We start from the raw sequence: 14,775 nt of genomic DNA on the forward strand, positions 1-14,775 counted from the left end.
TCAAAATAACATCATAATTGAAAGCTTTCAATTGAATTCAAAATGCCTCTTAAACATTATTTGGATAAATTGAACATTAACATATTTAAAAATAATGTTCTAAGTTATAAATGTTATTGAGAATATTTAATTGCTTTTTGAAATCTAAAAGAAAAAACACCGAGGAAATAGTTAAATTATTATTAAGTGTTTAATTAGAATATATTTATTAAGAAAGATTATTCAAATTTTTAAAAAAAGGAGCTAAAATTTTTGAGGTGCAAATGCATAAGATTCTGTTCCTGAATAATCAAAGATCAAAATCAACTTGTAAAAGTTTATAAGTTTTAAGTTTCTTAATTGCAAAACGAGAAAAGAAGCATTTATTTGTTATGAAGGTAAATAAATGTCTTAAAAATTCATTATTATTTAAATATGATTAAAATGTATAATACTATTGTATAAATATTTAAGAAAACATTGTCAGTCAAGGTTTACTTGAAAATTTGCAAAAGTGTAAACACTTGAGATAAGAAAATGTCGTTTAAATTACTTTATCATCTTTTATGGTTAATACGTTTTCTTTAAAATATCTAATAAATTTTTCTTTCATAATCGATTTTTTCTGTTGTATCAAAAATAATACCTCATACTTTACAGAACATGAAAAGTATACAATAATATATAGAAAAAAATATTCAAAACCAAATGTTGACAAAATTAACTTTTCATTCATTCATTAGATCCTGAGGCAGATTTGTCATTTGTTTCTACCACAACTGTTGATTATTCTGACATGATTTCTCCTTCTTATAGTCCAGGTAAGATTGTCAAAGAGGATTCCATTAAAATTTGTCGTTTTAAATTTATTTTGAATTTTAAGATTAGTCAAGTAAATGTACAGAAAACTTTTTGTTCTAAATAATTAATCGGTTTTTATTTTTCAGTTTCCCCTGTGGCTGATACACGACAAACTGCACAAACGCTTAGACCTCAAGTAATTAATAATCAACTTAGTGTAGGACCAAGGGTAAATCTTATCACTAAAGTTTCAAAAGGAGTTTCCTTAATTATGGCCTCAGATGGAGATTCAGATTCACTGCTTCAGTTATCACAACCAACACTCACTTTGCGTCCAACCATGGTTACAGACGCTTTGTTAATGATGAACAAAGATGTTACCACCTTCTATGAGCCAAGAACTTTCTTCACAACATTCACATTTTTTACTACTTTCTTTTCTGAAGGTACACCATCAATTTCTACTTCAGAACAGGTTGTCACAAACGTATATTCCGTACCAGTAACGCAAACATTAGCTACAAACGTACCAATTACTGTTACAGAAACAAGCGAAAATTTGGTCAGCACAACGCTTTACACTACTCATACATTCTTTGCAACTCTTTTCAACGGATCTGAAAGCATTGTGACGCCTCTAGAAGAACTGCATTCGTCAGTTATTACTTCTACAGAAACTTACACTATAACAAAGACTATCACGCCAACACCGGCAGCAACTTTAACATCTGAAGTGAAGACAACAGAAATACCATTGCCAGAAGTCCCAGCTATCCAAGTATCAGCTCCACAAGTCCCAGAGCCGTCGTCAACGACTTCTGTCACATCCGTATACAGAACAATCACGAATCAGATTACTCTTTTCAGAGGAACTGAATCAATAGTCTCACCCTTGGAAGAAGTTGTCACCGACATTATAACCATGACTATCGGCAATAATCAAGATTCGCCTCAAGACACTTATACCACCAGAACCATTCAAGCGACGAATACACATTATGTTACTTTATTCAGTAATGACATATCTGTACTATCATTAATTACGGAAGTCGCTCCAAGTGTCGTAACAGAATTAGTTAAACAGCCACAAGATCCGACTACAGCAACGTTCATCTCTCCAAGTAGAACAACTTTTACAGAAACTTTAACAAGTTCATCTGCCAGTGTTGAGCCTACTTTCCAAGATCTGGTGCCCTCTATTCGAACACAATATACTACTTTGACGTATTTTACAACTCTGTTTACTGACTCCAGCACAATACTGTCAAGCAGAGAAGAAATTGCAACTTCATATATCACTCTGTTTGTTCCTGCTCCTGTGCCAGGTGCAACAACGTCCCATCCAAGTGATCTGTTTACTCAACAAGGTACATCTCAAACTCAGATTATTGATACAAAATCAGTTGAGGAACCAAGACCTACACCTAAACCAGGCAGTGAAATTCTGACATTCTACACGACGTACACTTATTATACTACCCTTTTCAGAGGAACAGAAACAATCATTAGTGATAGCGAGACCGTTGTTACACAGTATGTAACAATTGAATCTACGCCAACAGATAGTGTGTCTCGACAAACTACGTCTTCGCCACCCACATTCCCTAGGTCTACATCTTCAGATTCCTTTGAAATTAGAATAGAACCTACATCAACCATTAGCTCAACCTTCAGTGCCACAGAGACACCAGAATTAAATACAAATGATAGTGATAAATCTGAAACTGAAACTAATTCTGATGAAGATGTAAAGATAATTGGAGTGAGTACTAAGGTAGAGAGTTCAGAAGACAAACCATCTGTTCTTACTGGAACGCCAACGATTGACTCAAATGGAGCGACTCATATTCTTTTCACTGATTTTATTGTTCCAACAACTAGCGAACCTGTTTCTCCATCTTCAGATCTGAATTCAGAATTGGCGACACCATCTTTACCAAGCACTGTGTCTTCCAGAAGGTTTAGACCTTATTCTCCTTCTTCTCGCTCCTCAATTTCAACAAGTGTTTCTCGGATAACTTTATTCCCACGTGAAACATCAACACCGTCATCTGCAAGAGATTCAGCTTCTGATTTAGCTACAACTAGATTAACTGATGCTAATGTAGCAACACATCATCTGGCTCTTCGTCCAACAACGACGTACCAGTCAGGATCTTCTCAGACTCTTGGAATAAAACCAGGTGCTGTCATTGACCTTTCAGATGTTTTGACAAATACAAACTTGGTCGGTAATCTGGGAGAAACCATTAAAGACATTGTTAACCTATTCGCTGCCAATGGTAACCGTGCAAAAAATAGTTCATCCAATCCCGTGGATGCAACAAATGAACCTCCTCCCAAGCCACCAAGTGGAGGGATCACAGTCAGTAATTCTGAAGAACCGGTGTATATACCTATTGGTGCAATTGGTCGCACTACTAAATCTTCGGTCGCCCCATCTAATATCAGACCAGGAGGAATTTTACAACCTAGCACAATTCTTACTGGATTTATACCAATGTACAAGGAAGAAGAAAAAGGCAAGTATTCAGAGGAAAGCAGTAAGGGTGATACAACTTCTGATAAAGATAATATTTCTGATACTACACTCACGAGTGTTGTATTTGGTTCTAATACAATATTCATTCAACCTAGTGGCACCGAAAATGGAGCACCACCTACAATTCATATTTCGGAAAATGATGGTAGGTTCCATAGTTCTTTCGATGAGCCACCATTACAAGGGAGTGTATCAAATCAGGAAAACAATCAAAATCAACAAGCTACACCAGGCATTACTCTTACTGAAAGTACATCTTTGATTACTGGCTTAGAAACTATCTTTTTCGGATTTCCTGATGCTCGTCAACCTCCTCCACTTACAACGAAACATATTCAAGGATCAATCAGTACTTCATCGATTGTTGGAATAGAAACAATATTTTTCGATTCTCCGGAAGACTTCTTTACACCTGGCACAAATCAAATAAATATTTCTGGAGCTACAACAATTTTTGGAACATTCCCAGCAACATCTAAATCAAGTACCACCAATACCCCTTTCACATCTTCTACAAGCAGCTCTTCAGGAGAAACTACCATATTCTTCCCAGCTCCAGGAGAAAATAACAGCCAACCTTCAAGCCCTGGTACACGATATGTCACAAGTGTGGAAAGTGTCACATTGACATTGACCTTAACAACAAGTAGCGTATATCAAACAGAAGGTGCCCCTGTCACAGTGACATCAGTCCTGACAACTACCATTCCACCGAGGACATTCGTTTCAACAATTATTGGATCAAGAACTATCTTGGGAACGCAACCGGAACCCACGGAAGCGGTGCAAGTGATTCCGTCTCTGCAACCATCGGAATCGACTACTACGGTGACAACAACGACACTAATCTTCAACTCTATAGCAACAACAGTGGTTAGGACATTGGTAATTCCAACTAATGCTCTTCAGCCTACGAGAGTTTCGACGACCTCTGCGACTGAAGATCCAAAACTCGGATTAGGAGGTAAAATTTTTAATTTATGACTTAATTTGTACTCGACACTGATCTTAGCAATGAAGAATTTCAGTACTACAATACTACAGGAATTTGCGTCTCAAAAATCTGTTTGCAATTTGAAACTTGAGTATAATAGAATTAATTTTGCGGAATTAAAATTTAGAGGGCATTTATAATTTTTTATAAAACCAAATGATTTGCTATTATGCTTATTTTATATTTAGAATCTGTAATTGTCCGTTTCGATCATCTTTAAAGAATCACCGAATTTTTCCTAAATCTTCTATGAAGCTTATATAAAAAAATATTTGAAGTTAAAAATGGAAAACAAAATTCTTTTAATAGCGTTTTATGTAATAATTATTAGATACTCGCATGTATTTTGATCATGTTTTTACTCTAAAAAGGCTTTTATTGACAAAAATTTGTACAATATACATCAATCAAAATATTTTCCGCCTTTTTTTTTTTTGCAACTTTTCCCCATTTTCGTCCAATAAGTCTTCAATTGATTGTATTCGAATTTTTTTGATTCTCCAGGCCTTATTTGTCATTGACATCGAAATCACCACTCTTAAATCGTTGAAACCAAAACCAGCAACTGGGATATGACAGAGCAGCATCACCATAAGTTTCTAAAAGTGTCTTATATGGCTTCATCAGCAGATTTCTTCAAATCAAACAAAAAAAAGCAATGCATGTCAAAAATTCAATTTGGAGCTTTCCATGATTGGGGTCTTTATACACTGAATAACTAAGTAATACCAAATGGAAAACTTTCAAAATGATAACAATAAAGTAATAGTAAGTTAGTAAAACCTCAAATCATTGTCGTTTATATAGATACTTCGCATGTTTACCAATTGATGTAGCTTTTTAAAATACATGAAAGCACCTAATAGATAGGAAATAAATATAATTAACTGAAAATCCAGAATATATGTATATTTCTGTTTTCTTCATATTTTGATATTTTATTTAGAAACGAAATTCAGCATTTTTTTTATTTTCTTAATTTGATTAACATTTCACATGCATATAAAATTTTTATAGGAATTGTTGCACCTCCTAGTCAGAAACCCAAGACCACTACAACAAGGAAACCTATACAGCTTTTCAAATCCGGTAATAGACCAACCGAAGCTACCACTCCCAAACCAGTTCGAACTGGACCACCATTAAAATTGTTCCCAACTAAACCTCCAACAACAACCCCTAAACCAACACCTCCTCGACCATCATCTACAAAGAAGACATTCAGGAAACCGGGCAAAACGCTGGTTCCGATTACAGATGGATGCCCAAGAGAATGTAATTTGAAGAACAAAGAGGTTTGCAAACAGAATCCAGACAGATCATGGTCTTGTCAATGCAGACCCGGATTCTTTAAGACCGAGGGATCTGAAGAATGCAGAGGTGAGTATTCGATCTTTGGCACCTTTACTTTCTCTACAGAACTAATAATCCACAATGCTTTCTACTTTGTAATTAATAAAATGAAATAAAATATTTTTTACCTTTTTCAGATGTGAAGTCTTATGTTGTCGTGGTGCGTGTTTTGAAGATGGGTGGAAACGATATTATTTACCAACCGGAACTCAGTAACTATCTGTCTGATGAGTATAAAAATTTAACAACAACTGCAAGAAAAGCTGTAAGTTCTTACAATAATTCAGGATAAATTTTATCTTTGAATTTAAATGTTCAATAAAATGTAATATTTTTCATTCATTTTTAAAAATAGTTCATTTATCCTTAAACTAATACTTACAGTGAATGTATAACTAATATTTTAATGAATATTAAGTGCACTATTTGGTTATGAAAAATTAAAATACAAATCTGTTGAATGCAGTTATAAGTTATTTGCAGAAATGTGATAATAAATTTAGCTTTGTAGATTACAGCTAGTTTGGTGATTTTGAAATATATATAACCTTTTACATTTTGTTTTATTCTGCTTGAACTCATGGTATAAAAAGAGAAATGATAATAACGCTTAATTCTGTTTAAAATATTATAGAGTTCTAAAAAAAATTTGGAACTCTGTTCTCACTAAAAATTTTTACTAGGATGTGTTTGCTTGAAAATAAATATTTATATTCAAGGTGCAATTCTACAGAAAATTCTTAGTACAGGCAAAATTACCTTTCTATTCAAACCGATAGAGTCTTTTTTTTTTTTTTTGTCTTAAATAGAACTTTTATATGAGAAAAAAAGTCAATTCCGAATAAAAACAAGATAAATCGTCGGACAATGACATAAAACATATTATTATGCAAGAGTTTTTGTCTTAAACTAAAGTACTGCAAACTTGATTGATTAAGATGTCGAAAAAATTTTGGTAAATATTTCACATAATGTGAATTAATTCCTTTTCTTCCATGCTCTGCAGGTGGACGATGCTTATAAGACATCCAGCGTCGGTGATGATTACGTGAGCACCAATGTCATCGGTGTGCACGAAGGTCGTGGATTCGGACGAGAGGGTGTTCTGGTGAATCTCACAGTTCAGCTTCGCGGAGAAAAGGCTGCCAATGAAGAATTCTTGAAAGAGGAACTCGCCCAATCTCTGGAGGCAGCAGCATCGGAGCTGGATTTTGCAAATACGACGCTGGTTAGCCCGATCATACAGAGAGTAGAGGATGTTCAAGGTATTATTGATCAGCATAACATTATACATCAGAACATATCCAAACCAACGTATGAAGGATTTGCTTTTGTTTTTGTAGAAGTTATAGTAACTATATAAAACATTATTTTCCATACAAATAAATTTGCTATACAGATACGGTTTTACATCATTTATATACATTTTCGTCATATGAATTACTAAAAAATAGCTAAGTTTTAAAAATTCCAATAAAAAATAAAATTCAATCTATTTTTTATTAAAATATTAGTAGTAATTATATTTATATCATAGAATTAAGAATATGTTAATTATAGTTTTTGTATTATTAAAATTAATTTAAATATTAGTATAGTAAAATATTCGGAATCATGAAAAAAAATATACATTAGTTTATAGCGACAATTTTATCATATGAAAATTTTAGTTATTCGTAAACCGCAGAAGTAACTTTGAAATATTAGAATCTCTATAAAATAAAACGGAATAGAAAATATTTTGAAAAATATGATGCGTATTATAAATGAACTCATTTAACGTTTCTGCTCAAGTTATGATATGCAAGCAATACCCTCCCTAGCCAGAGGCCATGTGGTAAACTTGATGAGGCCGCCAAAGAGCAAACCCACCTAGCACGAAGGAACACTTCATGATATCGGACACTTGCAAACAGCAAAGGACCTTCTAGAAAAAACGCGTATTAATCCAGAAAAAAATAACCAATTTATGATATATTTGTATCATAATTTTTTTTTCCTTTATTATATGAGAAATAGATAGAATACTTACAAATTACAAATACATTCGCAATAACAAATTTTCGATATTTTGCATGTAATTTTAAAGAGAAATCATAATAAAACCATAAAGTAAATTAATATATTTTACAAAAAAAAATGAAATTTAACATTTTTTCTAATGTGCTTTCTAATATTCAATGCATACGCTTATTTGCTTTCGTAGATTTCGATGAATGCTTTGATGACACTTTCAACGATTGCTCCCGAAGTGCTCTTTGCATAAATCTGCCTGGATCTTACACGTGCGAATGCAAAGATGGATATCAAGATCTCGAACCACTTCTGCCTGGAAGAATTTGTTCAGGTATTCTTCATAAGTATTTCATTTGAGCTTTGATATAAAACATTAAAAATCGTCAATTATTTTTTAAAAAAAAAATGCGGCATTGCATTAAATAAAAAAAGAGCTTCCAACTGGCTAAGTAACTAGTTGAATTTGAATAAAATATTTTATTTTCATAAACTATCTGGTACAGTGAAGATGCATAAATTGATTAATTCCATAAATAGTTGATTGAAAAACCAATTTAAAATCAGAAAAGATTTAAAGCCTTGGTATTTATTTTTATTACATATTATGTAGATTTGCTCTTTGTTTCATAAAACAGCAATGATATACTTGAAGAGAATGATTCAATTAAGCATAAACAAATTATTAAGAATTATAAACTTGTGGCATAAGATTTTAATATAAATTTTATATCTACTAAAAAAATCTAGTAATAACAGATGCCATAAGGGTTATTAAAAATCTAAATGACACCTATGGCATGTTCTGACACTGATACTCGTATTTCGAAAAATAAATGTTTCTATACTTTACACATTATACACTTTAGGATCACATTCATCATTAAATTTGACATGATTTCTAAACGCAATTTCATCTCAAAATTCGACTCATTAAAAATATTACTTTGCTCTTTCATTTCTTCTCTATTATTTCAATTGTTAATATGAAATTGGATTCATTCCGTATTTCTTTTGATCAAAATCATTCTAACGCTTAACTGAATGGAAGGACCACTATGCAAAGCAATATATTTTACCATATACTCTATAAAGTAGTCAATATAAATTCATTTCAAAAGAAATGATTTTCTTTCGAATAAATTCACAAGTTTTTTATCATCTGTTTCATGGATGCAATTTATCTTGGTGAGTGTAAAAAAAAATCATATTTAGGATGAGGAGTTTACATATTCAAATAAATAGTTATCTCTGTCCATTTGAAAAATAGAATTATTATTTCAAGCTTGCTTATTTTGAAAAAAGTGATAATATGTTAATAATGTAATAATACTGTTTCTTACAGGCGAAGTCAAAGATTGTGATTATTGCAATAATCGTGGCGTTTGTATAATGACTGAAGATGATAACAAATTCTGCAGGTAAAAACATGATCATTTGCTGTTTAAGTTTTCAGTCTTTAGTTCTTGTGTTGTTTCGAATGCTTATGCGAAATTTTTCTTTCCAAATATAGGTGTTACAGAATGTATCTCGGAAAACAATGTGAAATAAATGGTTTGGGTAAGATACTTTAGTTTTCAACTAGGAAATAAGTGCGACGCAATGAAAGATAATCAGTACTCACTAATACGAACCAATCGGTTGCTATGCATACACATAAATTGAAACTTTTTCCCTAAGAATAAATGATTAATATTCCTTAAAATACATTTAAAATTTCAACAAAAGTTTGGCAAAATTCCCTTTTGCAACTTATCGTATACTTTATCATCTAAATTAGATCCCAAGAATATATGTGCAGTTTAAATAATTATTAAATTACGAATGAAAACATGCAGCTTATCAGTCATGCTTTTATCAGTTATCAAATCTGTCTGTCCCTGGTAATAATTTCGATCCATATAATTAAAAGAATATATATATATATATATATATATATATATATATATATATATATATATTAGCACACTCTCTTTCCTTAATCGATCTGAATTTGCGAATTGCCGATTTGTATTTTTTGGAACTTAGATACTTTTCATTAATAATTTATATAACACTAATTCAAAGTGTGCATCCATATTTTGGGTCATCATATAGATATACCCCATTTTCCATACATCCTTATTTCGCTTTATATTAATATAATAAAAAATGACACACTTTTATCTCTATTATGCAATTACAAGGAAAGCATTGTAATGGCGACCGACACTCTATCATTAAAAAGCCTCTTTGTGTTTTTCAGTACTGGCCATCGCTCTTCCCATTGCCCTAGCTCTACTGATTTTGACCATGTTCTGTCTGCTGTGCGGGTGTCGCAAATTAAGACAAAAGCGGGCCCAGAAACCGAAGCCCAACAACGTGTTCAAGGGCATGGTGCCCCCTATGGCTGGGACACTGGACAGAAAAGCCATGATAATGGATTCAAGCAGTGAGAGCAGTGGGGAGCACAGACCACCCGCGCACGCGTACGACGGCTTCGGGGTGAGAGAAACAATTCTTTCTCTACTTTTATAAACGATCTGATTCGGTTTTAAAGCTTCAAATGGCTCGTCTCTTAAATTCGACTTTTGAATAAATCTGTACGAAAAGAGGGGCAGAGCAATTAATTTAATAAGATTTTCTGAAATTTTTTAACGTTATATTATTGTAAACCCTGTTAGAATTTTAGTGATGGTTCATGATTATGTTTCCTATTTTTAATTTTAAAGTCTTATTTTAGAGAGCAGAAAGTTGATTTTTAGCATTTCATACGTTCAGTATGAGATTAAAAATAACAGTATAATAAATTATTTCAAATTATTTTTAGTAATTATTCATCACAGGAAAAACGTAGTTATCTAATTTTCTTTGTTCTTGTTCAAGGGGGTAAAATGTAATTTTTTTTTAATCTAAGAAAAGATTTGCAATTCCTTTCAAACAGTGCGCTTACGAATACAAATATATATCTCTAAAAATAAAACAAAAGTATTAAAATCAAGTTAATAGGAAAATAAAAAAAAAACAAATAAAAAAATATAAAAAAGAATCCGGTCCTGAAGACTTTTTCTCTAAAATTAAACATGTATATCATTTTAAACGCGATATAATAGACATTTCATGCTCATAAGATATTACTTTAATTGTAATTACTTTAAACTGTAATGCTCATAAGATATTACTTTAATTGTAATTACTTTAAACTGTAATGCTCATAAGATATTACTTTAAATTTTTTGAAAATGAGAATTAATTCAAGTAAATCATAATTTTTCGAAACTATTTACTTTAATCAGACTTATACATCCATATATTTATTTCTGAGGATGCATTTTTTTTTCGTGTCTTTAAAGTTAATATTGTTTATTGAAAAAAAAAAGCAAAATAAGAATTTTATAGACTTGATGAAATATTTCTCTTTTAATTTCCTTTTAATCGACATGATGTTACATTATCCATTAAATGACAAACTCGAATACAATAAAAAAAATCTTGATAAATTTAAAATTTCTGAATTCAAAATAATTTTTTTGCATTTTTTTTATAAACTATTATTGCTGTAATAAATTCTATGAAAATTGTCTTAAAATATCTTTTTATTGCACAGGATCTTTAATTTTTTTTTTCAATGCTTTTCTTTTAGTTCATTACAGTACTATACTACAGAAACCGAAAGTAACTTCTAACAGAAAATGAGTGAAAAATTAATCAAAGCATTTTCACATTTATAAACATGAAACAAGTGAAGTTCAGTAATAAGCTCGCAAAAATTAAATATCACTGCAAACCAATTGAAACTATTTTCCTTCATAGTGTTAATATGAAAAAGTTGTCCTCGTATGGCAGATGATGAATGTTTTAGGATTCGTTGATAAAAATTGCCCTTGTCAAAATTCGGAAACTTGATCTAGATCAAATGACTTAAGAGTCCGCGGATTCCCTATCTGAAGGGCAATAATGGGTGAATTTATTTTCCAGGACGATCATGCCAATTCAACGATGAAACGAAGCCGCCGTAACGACAGCATTGATGATCACATTTCAGCTGACTTCCAAGTGCCGACGGTGCTCATACCCAGGGCAAAGCACAGTCATCCAAATAAGGTAAACGCACCCTATCCTAACTACAGGATGCCTCCAGAAATGGACCGGTGGTGACCATTAGGACGTTAAATATTCATCCTCGTTCATTACACAAAACGCCAAGCGTTCCATCTGGGACTGTTTTCATCCGCCTTCAGATGAAAAGTTTCATTCAATGGCGAATGTTTGAGATGTTATGTGACTCTCATAATGTAGGCGAATGAATATTTCTGTGGAAAATGACGCGCCAAAGAGATGCCAATGTTTACGAAATCGGTTTCTTAAACTATGAATACGTATTTCTTAAATGTAAATATTCTGTTAAGTATATTTAGACGCAAAAAGCGATTATTTTGGCATTTTTTTTAAGTATGCATTTTTGTTAAGTTTTTCTAAATAGTTTAATGACGTAAAAGTCGAAGTTCAAATAGTTAAACTATATTGCACTGTTTTCAGAACTTTGACAAAAAGGAACTCTTGAAATGAGCGAAATTTTAATGATCGAGAAGTTTAAACATACATGTCATTTTTTTAGAGATAGATTGGTTATACACTTAAGCAAATTATATAACATTAAGCATGATATAAAATTTCACATGAAAAATAATTATTAATCTTTTTATTATTGTTATATTTGCTGGAATTCTTCAGGTAATTTATACATTTCGGCTAGCTATAAATAATTCATATAAACATAATTCCCAAAATATTTTAACAATATCTTAATCTGCACCATCATTCTGAAGTTGTTTGAATACTTATTTACACAGAAAGGGAACTATTGTATGGATACTATGCAGCTGAATCTTCATAACCAATACATAAGATTTAGACCTAGTTTTATCACTGAGAGATAAACTATCATAGCTGCTTCAACGCAAATATTTTGTACTTACATTCAATTCTCAGGTTTACACATTGTGTTAGTACGTGCTTGAAATTATTTAGTGTAATTTAAGTACTAAGTGGAGTCGAGTGAATCAATGCAAAAAGTGGTCTGTATCTGAGCTGTTATTGCAAGGACACTACGCAAGTATTTAAAATAATAAAATCAGTTACTGAATGACCTGTAGCTGTTGAAAATGGCATGCTGAATTTTTGAATTTGTATGCTGAGTTTATTTTGAAACTCAAACTATATCTGAAAAGGTTATGTAAAAAGCCATTGTTTTAGAATTAATAAATTCTGTTATTATTGGTATGTGGATGCTCTTTTCTTTCAAATGTTCTCCCCTATTTTCATGAAATTGTGGCGTTGGTGGATGTCTGTTATTGACGTTCACAAAATGTGTAGCTTGATGAGGTGTATAGATCGAAATTATCATTTTATTTATTTTACTATTAGTCCTGATTTGTAAATGGAGTCCATGGAGAATTTTTTTTCTTCTGTTCAAATGTGAAGGTGAAAAAAATAAATTAAAATAGACGTAATTTGCTATAGATTTCCTAATTTGTTATGTATTTTCGAAATGCTAAGTATTTTCTAATGAATCCAAGGAATTAATGACACTAAATCGCGTATTATTTTTAATGCACTATATTAATATTTAATGGGTGTGGTTTCTATCATTCAGATCAAAGTTATAATAAAAGTCAAGTAACTTGATACGACTAATGCATGAAATAGTTGATACTTTTGACGAAACTCAATACAAAATCTATAATTTTCATTTTAAAAGTCTTTTTTTTAATATATATTCCCAAGCTTGAAATAGAGAAACTTGAAATCTTCAATTTATATTACCGTATCGTAATAATACACCTAAAGTTTTTATCTTCGAATACTCGGGCAGAGTGAAATAAATGGACTTTTGTCGATACTTCAAAATTTTAAAACCAGATAAATGTTATTAATATATAAAACAATAATAAATATTAAAATCATTGTCTTTTTTATTTTTATCTGAAAAAGAATTATATTTAAATCATTGATCATTTTTTTTTTATTTCTGAAGTGTCAGGAAGGTATAATAAATCATTGTAATATAATTCACATATTTTTAATGCTTCTGAATTATGTTTGAAGCTGAAAGCCCAAAGTTAGAAGAAAGCTGAGTTGGCGTATGCATAATTTTTATAATGTTTTTGCAAAATATGACAGTTATAATTTTAATTTGAACATTTTTTCCAGTTATATATTTCAATTTTATTATTAACTCTAATTTATCCATCTGTTGAAAACAATTTGAACGACGTATGAACTATTTAAAGTAATTTCATGTTTACGAGAATCAACTGAATTCAATGTATTGTGCTTTGGTCTACGTGATATGTAGTTTCGTTTACTTCGGACAGGTTCACGCGGTTATTCGGAGAGCAGATTAGATATTGCTATGATTTCGATTAAATCATGATATTTGTTAGCTTTTAAAGTATGATATGAAATTAAACTATAATGTTAACTATAAGTAAAAATTATAGTGCTTAGGAAAAAATATTCTACGTTGTTTCCACTATACAAGGTTATTCAAAAAGATGAGCCCAATTTAATTCATTTGCATCTAATGATTATAAATTGGACAAGAACAATTTAAATGCCATTGTAAAGAGGAAGCTTCAACTTATTTAAAAACGCGTTATGAATGTTCAATGTGTCCCTTCGCCTTTGTTGTACGATAACAACCAGCTAAGCTGTAAACACACGCGCCGAAAAGCGTTTGTTACTGAGTACACCGTAGTAGTGACATGGTTTTGCAGGCTGGCCAGGGGGACGTAAGCAACCTCTTTAACACGTCCCGCGGCATGATATCAAGAAATCTCGGCGACCAGAAGAGTAGAACCAAGTCCTGATTCCCCATACGACCATTCCATTGACGCCTATTGGCGCTAGTACCCTAGCCCATTTACGCAACAATCACTGCCCAGGAGGTGATAAACAAATCATTGGACCTTCCTTTTTCCTTTGGCATGTAGACTGTTCAAACAGTTTATATTTCGTGAAATATAAATTAATTAAATTGAGTCCATATTTTTGAATAACTTTGTATAATGGAAACAGAGTAGAATCCTTTTTCCTGAGCAGTATTTTTACT

At 31.6% G+C, this 14,775-nt stretch overlaps 1 protein-coding gene across 1 annotated transcript in view; it reads left to right on the forward strand.

Moving 5' to 3' along the window:
• Positions 1-14,775, forward strand: part of LOC129980923 (uncharacterized) — a 138,776-nt gene that overhangs the window by 110,446 nt on the left and 13,555 nt on the right. The window contains exons 8-17 of the mRNA XM_056091411.1: positions 723-800; positions 927-4,286; positions 5,334-5,696; positions 5,807-5,934; positions 6,676-6,934; positions 7,876-8,016; positions 9,028-9,103; positions 9,196-9,242; positions 9,928-10,166; positions 11,640-11,765. Coding sequence (XP_055947386.1) covers positions 723-800; positions 927-4,286; positions 5,334-5,696; positions 5,807-5,934; positions 6,676-6,934; positions 7,876-8,016; positions 9,028-9,103; positions 9,196-9,242; positions 9,928-10,166; positions 11,640-11,765 — 4,817 coding nt within the window. The remainder of the gene's footprint in view (positions 1-722; positions 801-926; positions 4,287-5,333; positions 5,697-5,806; positions 5,935-6,675; positions 6,935-7,875; positions 8,017-9,027; positions 9,104-9,195; positions 9,243-9,927; positions 10,167-11,639; positions 11,766-14,775) is intronic.

This window comes from Argiope bruennichi, chromosome 8 (assembly GCF_947563725.1).
Source record: "Argiope bruennichi chromosome 8, qqArgBrue1.1, whole genome shotgun sequence".
NCBI lineage: Eukaryota > Metazoa > Arthropoda > Arachnida > Araneae > Araneidae > Argiope > Argiope bruennichi.